We start from the raw sequence: 25,665 nt of genomic DNA on the forward strand, positions 1-25,665 counted from the left end.
AGTTCTTGTTCCTTTGAAATCTGCTCGATAGCTCAGGTATATATAGTAATTTTCTTAAGAAAGGAGGGCACTCACAGGAGACCGGCTTGCATGCTGTCGTGAGCGATACTGATTGCGTCCTGTATGACATTCTTGTCTTGAGAAAGGCCCACATTGGGGCCGAAACGTCGACAACTATTTAACGGTTATATTCACTTGGAAATAAAATTACACTGTCTTGCTTTAAAAAGTCCTGTGAGTGCCCTCCCTCCATAAGAAAATTACTACATGTATCCTATGAGGACAGCACCCAGGTAGTAAAAACTCCTAAGTTGGAGTGCTGGGCTACCGGCTAATTGTTTATTTATATATATATATATATATATATACACACACACATATATACACACACACACATATATACATACACACATACACTTAAATGGCGCTTAACACACAAACATAGATAGGATAGACAGATCACAAATAAGACCTTTAATAGAATTTTGCAATGGACAGAGCATAAAAAAAAACTAGAAGTAAATCATTATTACTACGGAATGTTTGTGTTGTACAAGTTTCTGCATCATCACACACAGTCAAAGGCAATCAATGACAAGGTCATTTAACTGAAAACAAGCTCAGCCCCTTTTACTAGGAGGACAGAAAATGTCCCAGACTTAATTTTAGACAAATGGCAAATAGTATTTTTTAGTATTTAGTAATGTGTTTAAGCAATTTATTATTGCACTATTGCTTGTTTAACCTCTGCAAAAGTTGTAAAACACATAGTTAATGTCAGCTCCAGAGGTAAAATGGACTATTAGGACCTATCTGAACTCTTCTGGGGAGCCAATGACAAGAGGCATGTGTGTAACCACCAATCACCAGCTAGCACCCAGTAGTGAATTGCTTCTTATGAGCCTACCTAAGTATGCTTTTCACCAAAGAATACCAAGACACAAAGTAAATCTGATAAGAGAAGTAAATTAAAAACTCCCTTAAAATTGCATGTTCTATAGGAGTCATAAAAGTTTATTTTTTACTTTCATGTCAATTTAATTTTTATAGGCTCCATCCTAGATAGCCGACAGCAGTAAAGTCATAATTAGACATTCATGATTTAGATAGAACATAAAATTGTAAACAACTTTCCAATTTACTTCTATTATTTAATTTGCTTCCTTCTCTTGTTATCCTTTGCTGAAAGGTTTATCTAGGAAAAGCTCAGGAGCAGCAAAGAACCTAGGTTCTAGCTGCTGATTGTTGGCTGTGTATATATATCTCGATTGTCATTGGCTCACCCATGTGTTTAGTTAGAATCCAGTAGTGCACTGCTGCTCCTTCAACAAATGATACCAAGAGAATGAAGCAAATTTGATAATAGAAGTAAACTGGAAAGTTTTTTTAAAATTGTACGTTCTACCTAAATCATGAAAGAAAAATGTTGGGTTTCATTTCTCTTTAAGTTATTGGCCAAATGTTTAAAACATGATCCCTTCATAATACCTGAAGAAGGTGAGTGGCCTCGCAACGTGTAGTGGATACTGTGTCTGTCCAGATGTGACAGTGCTGGAGACTCTGCATGCTCTCATTAGTTTAATCACCTACAAGTTATTTTATATATTGTACTGTTTAAATGACATGTATCTAGTTTGCATATAGCTAGACAGCATCTTGAAAAATAATAAAAGTCTCTTACATTTTCGTTCCTTTTCATGAAGTCTTCATCATTATAGACTGGGAGGCTGGTTACCATCCAACCCGTGCAAAGCTTGATCACACCCATTAACTGTGGGCTTCCAGCAAATACTGCAGCAAGAGGAGCCTGCCCCCTGAAAAACAATATACAATTATCAAACAGAGTCTGTATGAGCATTTTTTTATCTAGGCTCAAATCTCTCATGTATTGTTCATACAATTATCTATAAAACACACATAAAAAAAAAACATAATTTATGCTTACCTGATAAATTTATTTCTCTTGTAGTGTGTTCAGTCCACAGGTCATCCATTACTTATGGAATATATTCTCCTTCCCAACAGGAAGTTGCAAGAGGATCACCCAAGCAGAGCTGCTATATAGCTCCTCCCCTCACATGTCATATCCAGTCATTCGACCGAAACAAGACGAGAAAGGAGAAACTATAAGGTGCAGTGGTGACTGGAGTTATAATTTTAAAATTTAGAACCTGCCTGAAAAAGACAGGGCGGGCCGTGGACTGAACACACTACAAGAGAAATAAATTTATCAGGTAAGCATAAATTATGTTTTCTCTTGTTAAGTGTGTTCAGTCCACGGGTCATCCATTACTTATGGGATACCAATACCAAAGCTAAGTACACGGATGATGGGAGGGACAAGGCAGGAACATTAAACAGAAGGAACCACTGCCTGTAGAACCTTTCTCCCAAAACCAGCCTCCGAAGAAGCGAAAGTGTCAAATTTGTAAAATTTGGAAAAAGTATGAAGTGAAGACCAAGTTGCAGCCTTGCAAATCTGTTCAACAGAGGCCTCATTCTTAAAGGCCCAGGTGGAAGCCACAGCTCTGGTGGAATGAGCTGTAATTCTTTCAGGAGGCTGCTGTCCAGCAGTCTCATAGGCTAAACGTATTATGCTACGAAGCCAAAAAGAGAGAGAGGTAGCCGAAGCCTTTTGACCTCTCCTCTGTCCAGAGTAAACGACAAACAGAGAAGAAGTTTGTCTAAAATCTTTAGTTGCCTGTAAGTAGAACTTCAGAGCACGGACCACGTCTAGATTATGCAAAAGACGTTCCCTTCTTTGAAGAAGGATTAGGACATAATGATGGAACAACAATCTCTTGATTAATATTCCTGTTAGAAACAACCTTAGGTAAAAACCCAGGTTTAGTACGCAGAACTACCTTGTCTGAATGAAAGATCAGATAAGGAGAATCACAATGTAAGGCAGACAACTCAGAGACTCTTCGAGCCGAGGAAATAGCCATCAAAAGCAAAACTTTCCAAGATAAAAGCTTAATATCAATGGAATGAAGGGGTTCAAACGGAACACCCTGAAGAACTTTAAGAACCAAGTTTAAGCTCCACGGAGGAGCAACAGCTTTAAACACAGGTTTAATTCTAGCCAAAGCCTGACAAAAGGCCTGGACGTCTGGATGCTCTGCCAGACGTTTGTGTAAAAGAATAGACAGAGCTGAAATCTGTCCCTTTAGCGAACTAGCGGATAAACCCTTTTCTAAACCCTCTTGTAGAAAAGCTAATATCCTAGGAATCCTAACCTTACTCCATGAGTAACTCTTGGATTCGCACCAATATAAATATTTACGCCATATCTTATGGTAAATTTTTCTTGTCACAGGTTTCCAAGCCTGTATTAATGTATCAATAACCGAATCCGAAAACCCACGCTTTGATAGAATCAAGCGTTCAATTTCCAGGCAGTCAGCCTCAGAGAAATTAGGTTTGGATGGTTGAAAGGACCCTGAATTAGAAGGTCCTGCCTCAGAGGAAGAGACCATGGCGGACAGGATGACATGTCCACTAGGTCTGCATACCAGGTCCTGCGTGGCCACGCAGGCGCTATCAGAATTACCGATGCCCTCTCCTGTTTGATCCTGGCAATCAGCCGAGGTAGCAACGGAAATGGTGGAAACACATAAGCTATGTTGAAAACCCAAGGGGCTGCTAATGCATCTACCAGCATCGCTCCCGGGTCCCTGGACCTGGATCCGTAACAAGGAAGCTTTGCGTTCTGGCGAGATGCCATGAGATCCAGATCCGGTTTGCCCCAACGACGAATCAGTTGAGCAAATACCTCCGGGTGAAGTTCCCACTCTCCCGGATGAAAAGTCTGGCGACTTAGGAAATCCGCCTCCCAGTTCTCTACGCCTGGGATGTGAATCGCTGACAGGTGGCAAGAGTGAGACTCTGCCCAGCGAATTATCTTCGAGACTTCCAACATCGCTAGGGAACTCATGGTTCCCCCTTGATGATTGATGTAAGCCACAGTCGTGATATTGTCCGACTGAAATCTGATGAACCTCAGCTTTGCTAACTGAGGCCAAGCAAGAAGAGCATTGAATATTGCTCTTAATTCTAGAATGTCTATTGGGAGGAGTTTCTCCTCCTGAGTCCACGATACCTGAGCCTTCAGGGAATTCCAGACTGCTCCCCAACCTAGAAGGCTGGCATCCGTTGTTACAATCGTCCAATCTAGCCTGCGAAAGGTCATTCCTTTGGACAGATGAACCGGTGACAACCACCAGAGAAGCGAATCTCTGGTCTCCTGGTCCAGATTTAGCAAAGGGGACAGATCTGAGTAATCCCCGTTCCATTGACTGAGCATGCATAGTTGCAGCGGTCTGAGATGCAGGCGCGCAAATGGCACTATGTCCATCGCCGCGACCATTAAGCCGATTACCTCCATGCACTGAGCTACTGATGGGCTTGGAACGGAATGAAAGACACGGCAAGCATTGAGAATCTTTGATAACCTGGACTCCGTCAGGTAAATCTTCATCTCTACAAAATCTATAAGAGTCCCTAGAAAAGGAACCCTTGTGAGTGGTAACAGAGAACTCTTTTCCACGTTCACTTTCCACCCATGCGACCTCAGAAATGCTAGAACTATCTCTGTATGAGACTTTGCATTCTGAAAACTTGACGCTTGTATCAGAATGTCGTCTAGGTACGGAGCCACCGCTATGCCTCGTGGTCTTAGTACCGCCAGGAGTGAGCCCAGAACCTTCGTAAAAATTCTCGGGGCCGTGGCTAACCCGAAGGAAGAGCCACAAACTGGTAATGCCTGTCTAGAAAGGCAAATCTCAGGTACCGATAATGATCTTTGTGAATCGGTATATGAAGGTAAGCATCCTTTAAGTCCACCGTGGTCATATATTGACCCTCTTGGATCATGGGTAGGATGGTTCGAATGGTTTCCATCTTGAACGATGGTACCCTTAGGAATTTGTTTAAGATCTTTAAGTCCAAGATTGGTCTGAAGATTCCCTCTTTTTTGGGAACCACAAATAGATTTGAGTAAAATCCTTGTCCCTGTTCCGATCGCGGAACTGAGTGGATCACCCCCATGATTAAGAGGTCTTGTACACATTGTAGAAATGCTTCTCTCTTTACTAGGTTTGTCGATAACCTCGAAAGATGGAACCTTGTGGAGGAGAGGTTTTGAAATCCAGAAGGTATCCCTGAGATATAATCTTTAACGTCCAGGGATCCTACACATCTCTTGCCCAAGCCTGGGCAAAGAGAGAAAATCTGCCCCCCACTAAATCCGTCTCTGGATAGGGGGCCCTGACTTCATGCTGTCTTAGGGGCGGGAGTAGGCTTTCTGGCCTGCTTGCCCTTGTTCCATGACTGGTTGCCTTTCCAACCTTGTCTGTAACGAGCAGTAGTTCCTTCCTGTTTTGGAGCGGAGGAAGTCGATGCTGCTCCTGCCTTGAAGTTACGAAAGGCACGAAAATTAGACTGTTTGGTCCTGTCCTGAGGAAGGGCGTGGCCCTTACCTCCCGTAATGTCAGCAATAATTTCCTTCAAGCCGGGCCCGAATAAGGTCTGCCCTTTGAAAGGAATGTTAAGTAGTTTAGACTTGGAAGTTACATCCGCTGACCAGGATTTAAGCCAGAGCGCTCTGCGCGCCTGTATGGCGAATCCGGAATTTTTAGCCGTAAGTTTGGTTAGATGTACTACGGCATCTGAAACAAACGCATTAGCTTGCTTAAGGGTTCTAACTTTGCTCAAGGCCTCATCCAACGGCTCTGTGCGAATCGCCTCTTCCAGAGACTCAAACCAGAATGCCGCTGCAGCCGTGACAGGCGCAATGCATGCAAGAGGCTGCAAAATAAAACCCTGTTGAACAAACATTTTCTTAAGATAACCCTCTAATTTTTTATCCATTGGATCTGAGAAAGCACAGCTATCCTCCACCGGGATAGTGGTACGCTTGGCTAACGTAGAAACTGCTCCCTCCACCTTAGGGACCGTCTGCCATAAGTCTTGTGTGGTGGCGTCTATAGGGAACATTTTTCTAAATATCGGGGGAGGGGAAAAAGGCACACCGGGTCTATCCCACTCCTTACTTATAATTTCTGTAAGTCTTTTTGGTATAGGAAAGACGTCAGTACACACCGGTACCGCATAGTATCTATCCAACCTACACAATTTCTCTGGAATTGCCACCGTGTCGCAATCATTCAGAGCCGCTAATACCTCCCCTAGTAACACACGGAGGTTCTCAAGCTTAAATTTAAAATTTGAAATTTCTGAATCCGGTCTCCCCGGATCAGAACCGTCACCGACAGAATGAAGCTCACCGTCCTCATGTTCTGCAAATTGTGACGCAGTATCAGACATGGCTCTCGTGTCATCAGCGCGCTCTGTCCTTAACCCAGAGCTATCGCGTTTGCCCCTTAATTCGGGCATATTATATAATACTTCTTTCATAACATTAGCCATATCATGTAAAGTGATTTGTAAGGGCCTAGATGTACTAGGTGTCTCAATCCTACGCATCTCCCGAGCGGGAGACGCAGGTACTGACACGTGAGGAGAGTTAGGCGGCATAACTTCCCCCTCGTTGTCTGGTGATAGCTTCTTTATCGGTACAGATTGACTTTTATTCAAAGCAATATCAATACAATTGGTACACATCGTTCTATTGGGCTCCACATTGGCTTTTGAACATGATGAACAAACAGTTTCCTCTGAATCAGACATGTTTAAAACAGACTTAGCAATGAAACTAACAAGCTTGGAAATCACTTTCAATAAGTTTTACAAGCAATATAAAAAACGCTGCAGCGCTTCAAAAATACAGATATAATTAAACAATTCTTAACAAGTGTATTATTAGCAGAGGATTGCACCCATTAGCAAAAGGATGATTAACCCCTCAATACCCAAAACGGATAAAACAGATATCAATTAAGATTTAACGCTTTTAATCACAGTCAGCACACTGTCACAGATCTGCTGTGACTGATTACCTCCCTCACAAATGAAATTTGCAGACCCCTGAGCTCTCTAGAGACGTCCTGGATCAAGGAGGAAGAAGCAGAAAGACTGTGCAATAATTTTAACTGCGCAACAAGGCGCTAAAACAAGGGCCCTCCCACTCCAATCACAACAGTGGGAGCCCTGATATAATGGTTTCCATGCAGAAAAATATGTTAGCCATGTGGAAAAAAATCATGCCCAAAGCGATTTACCACCAAAGTACCTCACAAAAACGAATAACATGCCAGTAAACGTTTTATTAAAAAACAACATTTTTCATTGTCATGCAAAGGTATCACTAAGCCTGCTACCAGTCGCTACCACTGCAGAGAAGGCTTAAGTATTATTTCAGTGTTAACAGTATTTTCTCAGTCAAATTCTAGTCCCTAGAATATAACTCGACTGCGCATACATTTATCAGCCTGATACCAGTTGCTACTACTGCATTTAAGGCTGTACTTACATCATACGGTAACAGCAGTATTTTCTTAGTCAATTCCATTCCCAGAAAATAAAGTACTGCACATACCTCATTTGCGGAGGACCCCGCATGCTATTCCCAGTTTCTGAAGTTACCCCACTCCTCAGAATGTCGAGAACAGCCAGTGGATCTTAGTTACGCCTGCTAAGATCATAGATAAAAAACGCAGGCAGTTTCTTCTTCCAAATACTGCCTGAGATAGAAAAACAGCACACTCCGGTGCCATTTAAAATAACAAACTTTTGATTGAAGAATAGTTAAGTAAAAACTCCAGCTCCTCTCGCGACCTCCTTCTTTGTTGAGGGTTGCAAGAGAATGACTGGATATGACATGTGAGGGGAGGAGCTATATAGCAGCTCTGCTTGGGTGATCCTCTTGCAACTTCCTGTTGGGAAGGAGAATATATCCCATAAGTAATGGATGATCTATAAGAAAGGGAGTATTTTTTTCTCTTATGACTAGGAGACAAGGCAATAGAATTCGGTATAAATATTTACCATACTCTGTTCTTTATAAGGACATTCTAGTTGAATTTGAAATGCCCATCGGTACACTTCAAATTCAATCACAGTAATAGGTTTTACTGTTTATAAGAACTTCAGGGCATAGGTTTTGTGTACTTGCATTTCCTAAGCACGCCTGCTCAGAGGCAATAGTGCTTTGGTTCACCTTAAATAAAACAGTATAACAAGAGCTTTCTCTGTGCTTTTCCCACACTTCGCTTCTTTGGAACTTGTTAAATAATGATGGTAATAAAAAAATAAAAAAACAGATCTGTTTGTGTAAGTCTACATCAGCTGAGGTCTTTGTAACGCACATAGTCATACAAAATGTAACATACACTCTCCCCTGCTGACGTAATTATACGTTACTTGTCTCAGCCCACTGCATCTGTGAGCACTCACAGCCATGACAACTAATCTATAGAGCTAGATTTGTATAGCATGCGAACCAGCTGCAGAAACAAATTCAATATTAATCCCATTCCACTTTAGATCAGTGCCCCTCAACCTTGTATGCATTGCAACACCACCTGTCTACTTTTTTGTTTACAGCAAACAATGTACAAAGAAATTATAACAAAGTTTGTTAATAGCATTATTTCATTTTCCAATTACAAAATGAATTATCCCTGAGCCGTAAATCCAAAATAAGGAAGGATGGGTTAAATAATTCTAAGAACATTTCATTTGACCCACACAGGTCTCTGCAATACTATCTGTAGAACTTACTAACTAATCCCCTACCATAACTTAGGCCTCAAATTCCATAAAACAATGCAAAAATTTCCTTATTGGCACCTTACATAACCCTTCTGTTGCCATAATGTGCAGTTTTTTTTGTCTCCTCTTGCTAAACCTTGACAATATATTGAAGAATTAATCTTTATATTTTCCACATAGCTCTGGATCAGTCTTTATTTTCTGTTTAACAGTTTTTTATACACATGTCCTATTATAATATATAACTTTCCTTAATGCCCTATATTTTACTTTAAAATACTGAAAGCAAAATAAACTTAGTGGTGCTTCTTAAAGGGACAGTAAACACCTTGAGATTTGTACATAAAATGCTTAGTTATGCATAAATAAGAACAACTTTGCAATATTTTTATTATTTATTTGCCCCTTTTTATTTAATTCAGCTCTGAAATTGAGCAATTTCTAATTCTCAGAACTGCACCCTACTGACATTTCAAGGCCAACCCAGCTACATATATGTTCCTTTATTGGCTTTATCAGATTAAAACTGCAAACCAATGCATTTTATACTAACTTTATGGCAGTCATTAGCCTTGTTGACTGTAGACTAAAGCCCAGATTTGCTCCTCCAAATAAGGTAAATGGAGTTTGAAAAAAATAATTGCCATAAAAAGGATGTTAATTTGTTTTAATAAAAGGTTAAGATTTGGTTGATATGTTATTCTTTAGCAACACAACAGAAATGTCTTGTAAGTACAAGTTGTTTACTGTCCCTTTGGGTTTGATTTATCAAGCCCTTCGCCTCCCTATAACTGCAGTTTTTCACAAAAGAACCTGCAGTCACGATTTATCATGCAGCGGTCATCAGAGTGCTGCTTCCTACCCTCTTCTCCACCATTTAGATGGATATTTTCAATCTCCCCGGTCCAACAGGGGAGATTGACAGCTCCTGCCCGCGCGTGATTGGCTGTGCGCAGGCAGAGGGCGGGATTGCACGCAAGCGCAAAATAGCGCTCTTGTGCCATGTTAAATTCCGGCAGTGAATTTCTCCCCACCACAGGAGAGCTTGGGAAGACAGGGGCGAATATGTATTCCCCTGTCCGCCCTTAAATGATAAATCGAGCCCTTTAAGGGGCATACTATTTTATCTATACTAACAGAATGAAAAGCGCTCAACCAGGAATAATGGCTTAGTGACTTGTTCTTTGATGGGTCACAACCTTGGAGCTTTCACAGAGGAGAACTTTCTTGAAGACAATCAGTCTGATTCCACCTGAAAAGGACTTTCCAGCCCTGAAATACCAGGCAATCCCCATCTTATCTATATACTCTCCTTTCAAGGTGCACATAATCAGTGAACTATAGAGCCTAGTTATCAAGCATTGCTTTCTAAAAAAAAAATAGTTAGAAACCCAGCCTCTGTGTTATTGGATGCTGACAATTGTTATTATTACTCCTTATACTTAGGGCTCGATTTATCAAGCCTTCTCCTGCTCTTCAACTGCAGGTTCTCAGAAGAGAACCTGCAGTCCGTATATATGAAGCAGTGGTCATCAGACCGCTGCTTCCTACCCTCTTCTCCACATCATAGGTGGAGAATTTAAATCGTCTGACCAGGGAGATTGATAGCTCCTCCCCGCGCATGATTGGCTGTGCGAGGGAAGGGGGCGGCATTGCACGCGAGCTCAAAATAGCGATTGCGTGCAATGTTAAATTCCACCAGCGGAATTCTGTATATTTTCATGTGACAACACTGAAGAAATTACACGTTTCAACAAAGTAAAGTAGTGAGTGTACAGCCTGTATAACAGTGTAAATGTGCTGTCCCCTTAAAATAACTCAACACACAGCCATTAATGTCTAAACCATTGGCAACAAAAATAAGTACACCCCTAAGTGGAAACGTCCAAATTGGGTCCAATTAGCCATTTTCCCTCCACGGTGTCCTGTGACTCCTTAGTGTTACAAGGTCTCAGGTGTGAATGGGGAGCAGGTGTGTTAAATTTGGTGTTAATGCTCTCACACTCTCTCATACTGGTCACTGGAATTTCAACATGGCACCTTATGGCAAAGAACTCTCTGAGGATCTGAAAAAAAGAATTGTTGCTCTACATAAAGATGGCCTAGGCTATAAGAAGATTGCCAAGACCCTGAAACTGAGCTGCAGCACGGTGGGCAAGACCATACAATGGTTGCACAGGAGAGGTTCCACTCAGAACAGACCTTGCCATGGTCGACCAAAGAAGTTGAGTGCACGTGTTCAGCACCATATCCAGAGGTTGTCTTTGGGAAATAGACGTATGAGTGCTGCAAGCATTGCTGCAGAGGTTGAAGGGGTGGGGGGTCAGCCTGTCAGTGCTCAAAAACATAATTTATGTAAGAACTTACCTGATAAATTCATTTCTTTCATATTAACAAGAGTCCATGAGCTAGTGACGTATGGGATATACATTCCTACCAGGAGGGGCAAAGTTTCCCAAACCTTAAAATGCCTATAAATACACCCCTCACCACACCCACAAATCAGTTTAACGAATAGCCAAGAAGTGGGGTGATAAGAAAAAAAGTGCGAAGCATATAAAATAAGGAATTGGAATAATTGTGCTTTATACAAAAAAATCATAACCACCACAAAAAAGGGTGGGCCTCATGGACTCTTGTTAATATGAAAGAAATGAATTTATCAGGTAAGTTCTTACATAAATTATGTTTTCTTTCATGTAATTAACAAGAGTCCATGAGCTAGTGACGTATGGGATAATGACTACCCAAGATGTGGATCTTTCCACACAAGAGTCACTAGAGAGGGAGGGATAAAATAAAGACAGCCAATTCCTGCTGAAAATAATCCACACCCAAAATAAAGTTTAACAAAAAACATAAGCAGAAGATTCAAACTGAAACCGCTGCCTGAAGAACTTTTCTACCAAAAACTGCTTCAGAAGAAGAAAATACATCAAAATGGTAGAATTTAGTAAAAGTATGCAAAGAGGACCAAGTTGCTGCTTTGCAGATCTGGTCAACCGAAGCTTCATTCCTAAACGCCCAGGAAGTAGATACAGACCTAGTAGAATGAGCTGTAATTCTCTGAGGCGGAATTTTACCCGACTCAACATAGGCAAGATGAATTAAAGATTTCAACCAAGATGCCAAAGAAATGGCAGAAGCTTTCTGGCCTTTCCTAGAACCGGAAAAGATAACAAATAGACTAGAAGTCTTACGGAAAGATTTCGTAGCTTCAACATAATATTTCAAAGCTCTAACAACATCCAAAGAATGCAATGATTTCTCCTTAGAATTCTTAGGATTAGGACATAATGAAGGAACCACAATTTCTCTACTAATGTTGTTGGAATTCACAACTTTAGGTAAAAATTCAAAAGAAGTTCGCAACACCGCCTTATCCTGATGAAAAATCAGAAAAGGAGACTCACACGAAAGAGCAGATAATTCAGAAACTCTTCTAGCAGAAGAGATGGCCAAAAGGAACAAAACTTTCCAAGAAAGTAATTTAATGTCCAATGAATGCATAGGTTCAAACGGAGGAGCTTGAAGAGCTCCCAGAACCAAATTCAAACTCCATGGAGGAGAAATTGACTTAATGACAGGTTTTATACGAACCAAAGCTTGTACAAAACAATGAATATCAGGAAGAATAGCAATCTTTCTGTGAAAAAGAACAGAAAGAGCGGAGATTTGTCCTTTCAAAGAACTCGTGGACAAACCCTTATCTAAACCATCCTGAAGAAACTGTAAAATTCTCGGTATTCTAAAAGAATGCCAAGAAAAATGATGAGAAAGACACCAAGAAATATAAGTCTTCCAGACTCTATAATATATCTCTCGAGATACAGATTTACGAGCCTGTAACATAGTATTAATCACGGAGTCAGAGAAACCTCTATGACCAAGAATCAAGCGTTCAATCTCCATACCTTTAAATTTAAGGATTTCAGATCCGGATGGAAAAAAGGACCTTGTGACAGAAGGTCTGGTCTTAACGGAAGAGTCCATGGTTGGCAAGATGCCATCCGGACAAGATCCGAATACCAAAACCTGTGAGGCCATGCCGGAGCTATTAGCAGAACAAACGAGCATTCCCTCAGAATCTTGGAGATTACTCTTGGAAGAAGAACTAGAGGCGGAAAGATATAGGCAGGATGATACTTCCAAGGAAGTGATAATGCATCCACTGCCTCCGCCTGAGGATCCCGGGATCTGGACAGATACCTGGGAAGTTTCTTGTTTAGATGAGAGGCCATCAGATCTATCTCTGGGAGCCCCCACATTTGAACAATCTGAAGAAATACCTCTGGGTGAAGAGACCATTCGCCCGGATGCAACGTTTGGCGACTGAGATAATCCGCTTCCCAATTGTCTACACCTGGGATATGAACCGCAGAGATTAGACAGGAGCTGGATTCCACCAAAATTCGAGATACTTCTTTCATAGCCAGAGGACTGTGAGTCCCTCCTTGATGATTGATGTATGCCACAGTTGTGACATTGTCTGTCTGAAAACAAATGAACGATTCTCTCTTCAGAAGAGGCCAAAACTGAAGAGCTCTGAAAACTGCACGGAGTTCAAAAATGACGCAACTTCCGGCGACACGTATGACGCCGGAAACGGAAAAGAATTTTTGCGCCAAAAAAGTCCGCGCCAAGAATGACGCAATAAAATGAAGCATTTTCAGCCCCCGCGAGCCTAACAGCCCACAGGGAAAAAAGTCAAATTTTTGAGGTAAGAAAAAATATGATAATTTAAAGCATAATCCCAAATATGAAACTGACTGTCTGAAAATAAGGAAAGTTGAACATTCTGAGTCAAGGCAAATAAATGTTTGAATACATATATTTAGAACTTTATAAATAAAGTGCCCAACCATAGCTTAGAGTGTCACAGAAAATAAGACTTACTTACCCCAGGACACTCATCTACATGTTTGTAGAAAGCCAAACCAGTACTGAAACGAGAATCAGTAGAGGAAATGGTAAATATAAGAGTATATCGTCGATCTGAAAAGGGAGGTAAGAGATGAATCTCTACGACCGATAACAGAGAACCTTATGAAATAGACCCCGTAGAAGGAGATCACTGCATTCAATAGGCAATACTCTCTTCACATCCCTCTGACATTCACTGCACGCTGAGAGGAAAACCGGGCTCCAACTTGCTGCGGAGCGCATATCAACGTAGAATCTAGCACAAACTTACTTCACCACCTCCCTTGGAGGCAAAGTTTGTAAAACTGATTTGTGGGTGTGGTGAGGGGTGTATTTATAGGCATTTTAAGGTTTGGGAAACTTTGCCCCTCCTGGTAGGAATGTATATCCCATACGTCACTAGCTCATGGACTCTTGTTAATTACATGAAAGAAACATACACTGCACACTGCATCACATTGGTCTGCATGGCTGTCGTCCCAGAAGGAAGCCTCTTCTAAAGATGATGCACAAGAAAGCCCGCAAACCGTTTGCTGAAGACAAGCAGACTAAGGACATGGATTACTGGAACCATGTCCTGTGGTCCGATGAGACTAAAATAAATTTATTTGGTTCAGATGGTGTCAAGCGTGTGTGGCAGCAACCAGGTGAGAAATATAAAGACAAGTATGTCTTGCCTACAGTCAAGCATGGTGGTGGGAGTGTCATGGTCTGGGCCTGCATGAGTGCTGCCAGCACTGGGGAGCTACAGTTCATTGAGGGAACCATGAATGCCAGCATGTACTGTGACATACTGAAGCAGAGCATGATCCCCTCCCTTCGGAGACTGGGCCGCAGGGCAGTATTCCAACACGATAACGACCCCAAACACACCTCCAAGACGACCACTACCTTGCTAAAGAAGCTGAGGGTAAAGGTGATGGACTGGCCAAGCATGTCTCCAGACCTAAACTTATTGAGCGTCTGTGGGGCATCCTCAAATGGAAGGTGGGGGAGCGCAAGTTCTCTAACATCCACCAGCTCTGTAATGTCGTCATGGAGGAGTGGAAGAGGATTCCAGTGGTAACTTGTGAAGCTCTGGTGAACTCCATGCCCAAGAGGGTTACGGCAGTGCTGGAAAATAATGGTGGCCACACAAAATATTGACACTTTGGGCCCAATTTGGACACTTCCACTTAGGGATGTACTCACTTTTGTTGCCAACGGTTTAGACATTAATGGCTGTGTATTGAGTTATTTTGAGGGGACAGCAAATTTACACTGTTGTACAGGCTGTGCACTCACTACTTTACATTGTAGCAAAGTGTCATTTCTTCAGTGTTGTCACATGAAAAGATATAATAAAATATTTACAAAAATGTGAGGGGGGACTCACTTTTGTGAGATACTGTAACTGTAGATGTCATTGTGAACGATGGAAAAATGGTGATGGCCTAATGTTACATGCTTTATAGAAAAATGAGTATTTATAGATTTGACTGCTGAGATGCACGTGTGTGAATATATATATATATATATATATAGTCACAAGAGGTACAGTATAATAAGACTCAAAAATGCTTGCAAAACAGGAAAAATAGAAATTTAGGTTAAAACGTCCATTTTATTGTATATATGTGTAAAAATCACAAGGGCACAGCAACACAGATTTTACCACAGCTGACGCATTTCCTGCCTCAAACGGCACTTCATCAGAGCTGATTAACAGGTGTGTAAAGCTTGCCTTTATACCTCTAGGAGGTGTACTCACAAACCAATCAGGCTTAAGATTCACATTTCAAAATAACAGGCATAAAGAAAAGACAAATAAAAAACAACAAATAGCACACCAATTGGAATAATTTAAATTGATTGCATAGTATTGTAGAGGTCATAGAAAAGGTAATAGACGGTAACGAACAATAAGTTAATCTGAGAACTAGGGCTAAAGCGATGTTAAACACCCATATTAGAAAATTCATACCAAAAGCTAATACTAGTGTGTTTATAGTTAATAATATTTTCCTGTTTTGCAAGCCTATATGCTGTACCTCTTGTGAATATATTCTTTTGCACTAAAAGTGGGTGTGTGGAGAGCCCTATACAGCATCGGACCTTATGTTTGATACCGTTCTGACCAGGACGGTGCCTGAGTGTTTGAATGCACAATTCTTTTTCCCCCTGAAGCATCTACGGGTCATGGACCTTGCTTAATGCCGTAGGCGAGTGCTGGCTGTATGATCGGATTGGAAAACATCAGCTGAAACATGGTATGTTAACACGCACTCCATGGTGAGGGATTTGAATCACTGTAAATGTGTTAAGTGCATAATACTCACTCACAACTACAAATGTGGGATATGGAACAGTGCTTGAACTTCTCATTCAGAGTAACAGAAGTACTGAATTGATACCATACAACAAGCACTTTTTTACAGCAACAACTGCCCTTTTATTTGGTTGCATTTTGAATATATATATATATATATATATATATACACACAGGTAGCCCTCAGTTTACGCCGGGGTTAGGTTCCAGAAGGAATGGTTGTAAATCGAAACCGTTGTAAATTGAAACCCAGTTTATAATGTAAGTCAATGGGAAGTGAGGGAGTTAGGTTCCAGGCCCCTCTCAAAATTGTCATAAGTAACGCCTAATACATTATTTTTAAAGCTTTGAAATGAAGACTTTAAATGCTAGACTGCATTATAAACGTAATAAAATAATCACACAACACAGAATATATAATTAAACTAAGTTAAATGAACAAAAACATTTGCTAAACAGCATTATAAACCTAATAAAATAATCACACAACACAGACTTCGCATTTTTCTTCAAACAGTTCTTTCTATGCATTCCAAACTGGACTGATTTATAGACAGGAAGATCTTGTTCCTTTGAAATCTGCTCAATAGCTCAGGTCTGGTTAAACTGATTAATTTCAGCTTGCTTGGCTGCAACACAAGCGGACAGCTCCACCTACTGCCTATTTTAATAAATGCACTGCTTCTCAATGCTTTTCAATAGCAGTCACATGAATGAAAAAAAAAGGTTGTTATTCTGAAACGGTGTAAATTGAACCGTTGTAAAACGAGGGCCACCTGTATATATATATACATTTACACACACACACACATACATATATATATATATAATATATATATAATATATATATATATATATATATATATATATATATACACACATATATACATACACACAATACACTTTAATGGCCCTTAAAACACACACAAATAGATATGATAGATAGATAGATAGCCAGCCTCTATGTTATTGGATGCTGACAATTGTTATTATAATTATTACTCCTTATATTTATTGTTAGTTAAAGAACCACATGAACCATTCTTGTGCTGCATTAAAAAGGGACATGAACCATTATTGTGCTGCATTAAAGGGACATCCCTTTTTTTCTTTCTTTCAGGTTTCAGATAAAACATAAGATTTTAAACAACTTTCCAATTTACTTCTATTATAATATTTGCTTCATTTAACCTTTGCTGAAGGAAAAGCACTGCACTACTGAGAGCTAACTGAACACATCTAGTCAGCCAATCACAAGAGACAAATGTGTGACCAATCAGCAGCTAGCTCCCTCTATTGTAGGAAATGTACATATTGTTTTTAAATATGGATACCAAAAGAACAAAGTCCATTTGAAAATAGAAGAGGCTTTAAAAGTATCTTAAAATGATATACTCTATCTGAATCATGCAAGTTTAATTTTGACTTTCCTACCCCTCTAAATTTTGCTTTCAATTAAAAATTAATTTAAAAAACTATGCTTGACTCATAATTTACTGATAGACTACTATAACTCTCGGAGAATAATCTAACTCCCAGCAGCTAGATTTTAGGCCAGATACATTCTTGTGACTGAAATACACATGGATAGCCATGGTAATCATTGTTAACAAAATCTTACATTTTTGCAGCTCCATTTTTTCCAGATAATCTCTGGTGAAAACAATTGGGGTCAGATATGTGGCAGGGTGAGGTTTGTGAAGCCTGTCGTGCTCTTCCACTTTTCAGAACTGGAAAACTTTTAATATTTAGCCTCAAATTATAGGAAAATGGGCAAAATAAATAATGAAAGTATGTGGCAAAGTTGTTTAACTACACATAATTAAAAATTTTATATCAAGATCTCAAAGTGTTTAAAGGGACATTAAACCCAAAAATTTTCTTTCATGATTCAGAAAGAGAATGCAAATTTAAACAACAATCCAATTTACTTCTATTATTTATTTTGCTTCATTTTATAGATATCCTTAGTTGAAGAAAAAGCAATGCACATGAGTGAGCCAATCACATGAGGCTTCTAAGTGCAGCAACCAATCGGCAGCTACTGAGCCTATCTAGATATGCTTTTCAGCAAAGAATATCAATAAAACAAATTAGATAATAGGAGTAAATTAGAAAGTTGTTTAAAATTGCATGCTCTTTCTATATCATGAACGAAAAAAAAATGTGTTTCATGTCCCTTTAACATGAGGATACAATGAGGAAACAAACAGAGTGTTAAGCTGGAAGCTGGTAGCTAATGGTATGGAACGCGGGGTAATTATAATTTAATCTTTTTCTAATCTTGCAAACCTAAAGGTATATTCTTCCAAGGAATTGTACCCAGCCTGACAGCTGTGATTACTTGTTGCTGTGGTCCCATCAGGTTATGATCCTGACTGCTTAAATCCCATAGTAAATCCGGCTTGCTTTAGTCAGAAAGATGTATTTCACTAGACAGATAATGTACTACTTAAATCACAGTGAAAATGGTCTTTGATAGTCTTAGTGTCCCCTAGTGATCACATACATTTTTCTTGATACAAATAGTGGGAAACACACATATATATAGGTTCTCTCTCTAATTTAGTTATGAAGCAGTACTAGATAATATACCTTCAGAACTAAAGACGAGAGGGGAACTCTAGAAAGCTTGTCATTTTGAAATACATTGTAAGTCGGATAAAAAAGAATTACTACTTACTGCAGTACCCTTGTTATTTTGGCATCTGAATCATGAGCTAACACAGTTACTCCAGTCATCAGGTTTAAGCACATGACTAACCCATCTATGCACAAGCAGAGATATCTTTAAAAAGTGGTCTGAGACTAACTCTGGGGACATGGAATTGAGAAGCAAAAGAGATTTGCAGCAGAAGTGTTAGGGACAAGCACAGAACGAACTCACATGATTCACAAAAGATGATCTTGAAATACAGACTATAAGGCTAAAATAGAAATATTTGGAAATGTATGTGGTTTACCAGTGTCACAAAATGAACTAAAACCAACACAATCTGCAGAATACCATGTATCAGTTCAACCGAACAGCACTTACTTGATCCAGTTCATGAGTTCAATAGTGTCTGACTCGTAATGCTGATCCATTTCTGAAAGCTCTGCAACGATCTTAGGAACAAACTGGCAAGGAGAAAACAAAAACACAACTATTTTAGTGTTAAATACAATCAATACAGCAATTATGAATGGATTTCTGTCCAGAAACTCAGATTTTAATTGCTTAAAAGGGTCTAACTTTCTTTGCTTCAAAAGGGGAATAGTGATTATTTAGTCTCCATCACTTTAATTGTTAGTAAGATATTAGAGTTCATGATCTCATGCATCTTGTAACAATCTCTGCTTTATTTCTTATTTTCTTCAGACCTCTGTTGTTGTTGTGGTACCATCATCAGATAGACTTTATTTAGTTTGTTTCTCTGGAGTGGCCATCTTAGTGTATTTAATAAACATGCATCTAGGGACATGAAACATTGTTATTATATGACTGAGATAGAGCATACAATTGTAAATTACTTTCTTATTTATATTACCAAATGTGCATTGTTCTCTTGGTATCCTTTGTGGAAGGAGCAGCAATGCACTACAGGGATCAAGCTGAACACATCTGGTAATCCAATGGCAAGAAGCATCTATGTGCAACCACCAATTAGCAGCTAGCTCCCAGTAGTGCTTTGCGGCTCCTGAGCCTACCTAGATATTCTTTTCAACAAATGATAGCAAGAGGACGAAGCAAATTAGATCATAGAAGTAAATTGGAAAGTTGTTTAAAATTGCATGTTCGATCTGATTCACGAAAGAAAAATTTTAGGTTTCATATCTCTTTCAATTTTATGGAAACTTCTACATATGTCTAAATATAAAATTGCATTTTACCTCCCGCCATAGACTGAATCCAATAACAGTAGGGACTGCAACACTTAAAATGAGAGCCTGTTAGAAGAAAAACAAAGGAAATAATGTATTAAACATCAGTAACATACACCAATACAGGAATTAGTATGGCCTGTAAGTAAGATATATAGCTCTGTACTACATAGGATTCTTCAATTCACGGGCATATGGTTTACTGCAGGGATGGACAAAAGCCAGGAGAATTTTACTTCTGGCTCTACATGGCTACACATTCTTCAAAATAAAATGAAAAAATCTATGCAAGGTATAAGGATAATTACACTTGATTCACACGTGGAAATGGTTTGATACACTGGTTGCCGAATACAAGATTTTAGTAGGAGAGTTTGCTATGGGGAGGTGATGTGTAGCTGGAATGGGGAACTGTTTAGAGGTAATTGTTTAGCACTGCAGTGAGGAGCCATAGAGTGGTAAAGTGGTGCTGCAAGGGGGTCTCCGGGTTATCAGCAGCAAGGATTAGGCTGCTCATGAGGTTAATAGCATTGGGGGAAGGTTGGTGGTAATATTAATATAGTATTTGTATGAAAATACAATACCACAGACCCTGGCTGAGAATCACTGGCTTTAAGCAAGAGCAAATCCTTACACAAATGTAGTTATCTCAAGCACTTGCTTACCAGCATCACTGGATGTACAGTTTTTAACCGAATCCACTTGAAAAGTGTTGTCCAAAGTTCAGGTGAGCACACCCCAAAGGCAGCAAGCATGCACACATAGGGCGTCCATAGATACTTCATACTAACAAACACAATAAGAACACATGCAATGAGACTGAACAATGCGTTAATCTGACTGTAGAAACGGATTTCCGGTATTGACTGGCTTTGTGCAGGTTATGTCACTACTCATCTTTTCTATCATTAAAGGGACAGTAAAGACAAAGTTAAACTTCCTGATACAGATGCATCATGATATTTTAAACAACTTTCCAATTTACTTAAAAAATGTGCTTTGTTCCCTTGGTATTCTTTTTTGAATATAATAGTGCAGCCAAGCTAGTTCCCAGTAGTCTCAGTGGCTCCTGAGCCTACCTAAGTATGTTCTTCAACAAAGAATACTAAAAGAACAAAATAAATTGACAAGTTGTTTAAAATTGTATGCTCTCTCTCTCTCAATCATGAAAGTTTAATTTATATTTTCACATCCCTTTAAGATGAAACAGCAATTAAAGAATTTGAGATTGTAATATAAAATGTTTAATTATGTGTAGTAAAACAACTTTGAAATACTTAAATTTTACCTCCTGTTCCTGTAATTTAAAGGGATAGTCTACTTCAGAATATTTATTATATAAAAAGAAAGATAAATCCCTTTTGCATAACCAACATATTAATATACTTTTTACCTCTGTGATTACCTTGTATTCAAGCATCTGCAGACTGCCTTTTATCTCAGTTCTTTTGACAGACTTGCATTTCAGCTAATCAGTGTTGACTCATTAATAACTCTACGGGAGTGAGCACAGTGTTATCTATGTGCACACATGAACTAGTGATGTCTAGCTGTGAAAACCGTCAAAATGCACTGAGATAAGAGGTGGTCTTCAACAGCTTAAAAATTACATTTAAGCTTATTTATGTTTAGCTTTTAACAAAGAATACCAAGAGAAAAAAGCAAATTTAATAATAAAAGTATATTGGAAAGTTGTTAAAAAATTACATGCCCTATATGAATCATGAAAGTTTAATTTTTTTTTATTTTTTTTTGACTGCCCCTTTAATTTTAACTTTCATGTTCTTATAAAATGTCTTTTACATTTGTTATTTAATGCTCTAAAAATATATATATATATATATATATATATATATATATATATATATATATATATATATATATATATCTCAATTGTGAGTTTAGGGATATATTAAAAGAAAATAAATATTTACTTATCTGATAGAATAAACTATCCATTGTAAAGATATTGTAATGTTACAAAATTAACGTACCCTTCAAAGATCATGGCAAAAAGCCCCAGCACAATAGTCTGAACCACATGGTAGATGACCTCTGGTCTTTCCCCTATCCTGCCCTCCTCAAGTTTGAAATTATCACTTCTTTGTCCACCCCTGCAATAAAAATGTTTAAACAAAAGTGAGATCAATATGAGTGAGAGAATATATACACATATACTGTAAACAAATGCACTAAAGTAAGTCCTATCCCACTGAAAGGTATCAGCAGCTACAATACAGAAAACCAGATATTGAATACAACAAAAATACTTATGGATTTTTAGAAGCTGTATAGCTGTGAAAAACTGCCAAAATGCCCTGAGATAAGAGGCGGCCTTCAAGGGCTTATAAATTAGCCTATGAGCCTGCCTAGGTTTAGCATTCAACAAAGAACAAAGCAAATTTGATGATAAAAGTAAGTTGTTTAAAATTGCATGCCCTATCTGAATCATGAGTTTAATTCTGACTAGAGTCTACTTGATATTTTTTTATTGTTTAAAAAGATTGATAATCCCTTTATTACTGAATCCCAAACTTTGGATAACCACCGCTGTTATATTAATATAAGAGTCTCCATCTTCACGAATAATTATTGCAACAAAACAGAGATCTAGCAGCATGTGTAGTTGAGTTAAATGCTCCTCCAGTAAAGTACAGATTGCTTCCATAATCCTTTCATAAGTGCTAACATGAATAACTGGGGAGGTGTTTAAAACGGTTAGTTAGGCCACCGCCCCCCAAATCTCAACGGTTGGAACCTTGGCTACAACATCATAAACCCAACACAGCTAACATCATTCAAATCAGCATGTGTAGGAAAACCCATGAATCATATGCAGGCTTGGATGCTGTTAAATAACCTACATAATAGGCGGATTAATTAGTTCAGCTTGGCAGCTAAAAATATTGCAGCCGATAATGACCGCAGTACAGACATGCCCCTCCCCCACAATTCTATCTTTTAACTAAGTTAATTCTTTAAAATTGCTGTTCTTATTCACTAGTGTATTGTTAAACAGAGTTACAAATAAACAATGAGCTGGTTTACTATTAAGTTATAGTTAGAGAGATAGAAATCAGGTTCTGCCCACGCTCAGAAGAGGAAGAACGCAACCTAAGTTCTCAGCATGTCTGACCCCTTAACTAGCTGTAGGCAGGGGCTACACTGAGAATTTCTCAAGTGCTCATTTTGCAAGAAAACAAGTACATTGTTTGCTGTTTAATTTAAGACAATCTGTTACTATTTTATGTTATATATATATATATATATATATATATATATATATATATATATATAGTACTAAGGGAGCACTGTTTCATATCCCTTTAAGGCAAACTCAGAGGATGATATAACTGTTGCACCAGCAGATTACTTGGTGAAGTCCCAGCAAGTCATATAGTTTACTTACATGGGAGGCCATGAAAGTCGAGACCCCACCTGAAGACCTGGTGATCCATAAAATCTGACTCCACTACTGACTGCTGCACCCCAACCTCCTAGTACTTACATTTCAACACATATTTACAGCCACCACATGAAATGCCTGAAATAATCGCTGAATGTAAAACGGCTGTTACCCCAAAATTTTCTTTTATGATTTGGATAGAACTTCCATTTTTTTCAACAACATTTCAATTAACTTCTATTTTTAAATTAGCTTCATTACCTTGTTATCCTTTGCTGAAGGAACAGCATTGCACCACAGGCAGCTAGCTGAACACGTCTGATTAGCCAATCACAAGAGACAAATGTGTGCAGGCACCAATCAGCAGCTAGCTCCCACCAGTGTAGGATATGTGCATATTCTTTTTCAACAAGGGATACCAAGAGAACAAAGCACATTTGAAAAACATAATTTATGCTTACCTGATAAATTTATTTCTCTTGTAGTGTGTTCAGTCCACGGGTCATCCATTACTTATGGGATATATTCTCCTTCCCAACAGGAAGTTGCAAGAGGATCACCCAAGCAGAGCTGCCATATAGCTCCTCCCCTCAAATGTCATATCCAGTCATTCGACCGAAACAAGACGAGAAAGGAAAAACTATAGGGTGCAGTGGTGAATGGAGTTTTAATTAAAATTTAGAACTGCCTCAAAAAAAGACAGGGCGGGCCGTGGACTGAACACACAACAAGAGAAATAAATTTATCAGGTAAGCATAAATTATGTTTTCTCTTGTTAAGTGTGTTCAGTCCACGGGTCATCCATTACTTATGGGATACCAATACCAAAGCTAAAGTACACGGATGATGGGAGGGACAAGGCAGGAACTTTAAACAGAAGGAACCACTGCCTGTAGAACCTTTCTCCCAAAAACAGCCTCCGAAGAAGCAAAAGTGTCAAATTTGTAAAATTTTGAAAAGGTATGAAGTGAAGACCAAGTTGCAGCCTTGCAAATCTGTTCAACAGAGGCCTCGTTCTTAAAGGCCCAGGTGGAAGCCCCAGCTCTAGTGGAATGAGCTGTAATTCTTTCAGGGGGCTGCTGTCCAGCAGTCTCATAGGCTAAACGTATTATGCTACGAAGCCAAAAAGAGAGAGAGGTGGCCGAAGCCTTTTGACCTCTCCTCTGCCCAGAATAAACGACAAACAGAGAAGAAGTTTGCCGAAAATCTTTAGTTGCCTGTAAGTAGAACTTCAGGGCACGGACTACGTCCAGATTATGCAAAAGACGTTCCTTCTTTGAAGAAGGGTTAGGACATAATGATGGAACAACAATCTCCTGATTGATATTCCTATTAGAAACAACCTTAGGTAAAAACCCAGGTTTAGTACGCAGAACTACCTTGTCTGAATGAAAAATCAGATAAGGAGAATCACAATGTAAGGCAGATAACTCAGAGACTCTCCGAGCCGAGGAAATAGCCATCAAAAACAGAACTTTCCAAGATAAAAGCTTAATATCAATGGAATGAAGGGGTTCAAACGGAACACCCTGAAGAACTTTAAGAACCAAGTTTAAGCTCCACGGAGGAGCAACGGTTTTAAACACAGGCTTAATCCTAGCCAAAGCCTGACAAAAAGCCTGGACGTCTGGGTTCTCTGCCAGACGTTTGTGAAAAAGAATAGACAGAGCAGAAATCTGTCCCTTTAACGAACTAGCGGATAAACCCTTTTCTAAACCCTCTTGTAGAAAAGACAATATCCTAGGAATCCTAACCTTACTCCATGAGTAACTCTTGGATTCACACCAATGTAAATATTTACGTCATATCTTATGGTAAATTTTTCTGGTAACCGGTTTCCGAGCCTGTATCAATGTATCAATAACCGACTCCGAGAAACCACGCTTTGATAGAATCAACCGTTCAATCTCCATGCAGTCAGCCTCAGAGAAATTAGGCTTGGATGGTTGAAAGGACCCTGAATTAGAAGGTCCTGCCTCAGAGGCAGAGACCATGGTGGACAGGACGACATGTCCACTAGGTCTGCATACCAGGTCCTGCGTGGCCACGCAGGCGCTATCAGAATCACCGATGCTCTCTCCTGTTTGATCCTGGCAATCAGTCGAGGCAGCAACGGAAACGGTGGAAACACATAAGCCATGTTGAAAACCCAAGGGGCTGCTAGTGCATTTATCAGCACCGCTCCCGGGTCCCTGGACCTGGATCCGTAACAAGGAAGCTTGGCGTTCTGGCGAGAAGCCATGAGATCCAGTTCCGGTTCGCCCCAACGAAGAATCAGTTGAGCAAATACCTCCGGGTGAAGTTCCCACTCCCCCGGATGAAAAGTCTGGCGACTTAGAAAGTCCGCCTCCCAGTTCTCCACGCCTGGGATGTAGATCGCTGACAGATGGCAAGAGTGAGACTCTGCCCAGCGAATTATCTTTGAGACTTCTAACATCGCTAGGGAACTCCTGGTTCCCCCTTGATGATTGATGTAAGCCACAGTCGTGAT

General features: G+C 39.5%; 2 protein-coding genes across 2 annotated transcripts in view; one reads left to right on the forward strand and one right to left on the reverse strand.

The window, feature by feature from the left end:
- LOC128661685 (probable C-mannosyltransferase DPY19L4) overlaps positions 1–1,066 on the forward strand; it is a 139,320-nt gene extending 138,254 nt beyond the window's left edge. The window contains exon 12 of the mRNA XM_053715911.1: positions 1,051–1,066. Within this exon, the coding sequence (XP_053571886.1) occupies positions 1,051–1,066 (16 nt within the window). The remainder of the gene's footprint in view (positions 1–1,050) is intronic.
- Positions 1,067–1,681: 615 nt separating this feature from the next.
- DPY19L4 (dpy-19 like 4) overlaps positions 1,682–25,665 on the reverse strand; it is a gene marked incomplete at its 3' end in the record, with an annotated part of 41,416 nt that continues 17,432 nt past the window's right edge. Inside the window, 5 exon segments of the mRNA XM_053715212.1 lie at positions 1,682–1,814; positions 18,942–19,024; positions 19,778–19,834; positions 20,434–20,554; positions 21,763–21,882. Of these exon segments, the coding sequence (XP_053571187.1) occupies positions 1,682–1,814; positions 18,942–19,024; positions 19,778–19,834; positions 20,434–20,554; positions 21,763–21,882 (514 nt within the window).

The sequence above is a fragment of the Bombina bombina genome, chromosome 5, assembly GCF_027579735.1.
Source record: "Bombina bombina isolate aBomBom1 chromosome 5, aBomBom1.pri, whole genome shotgun sequence".
NCBI classification, from domain to species: Eukaryota; Metazoa; Chordata; class Amphibia; order Anura; family Bombinatoridae; genus Bombina; species Bombina bombina.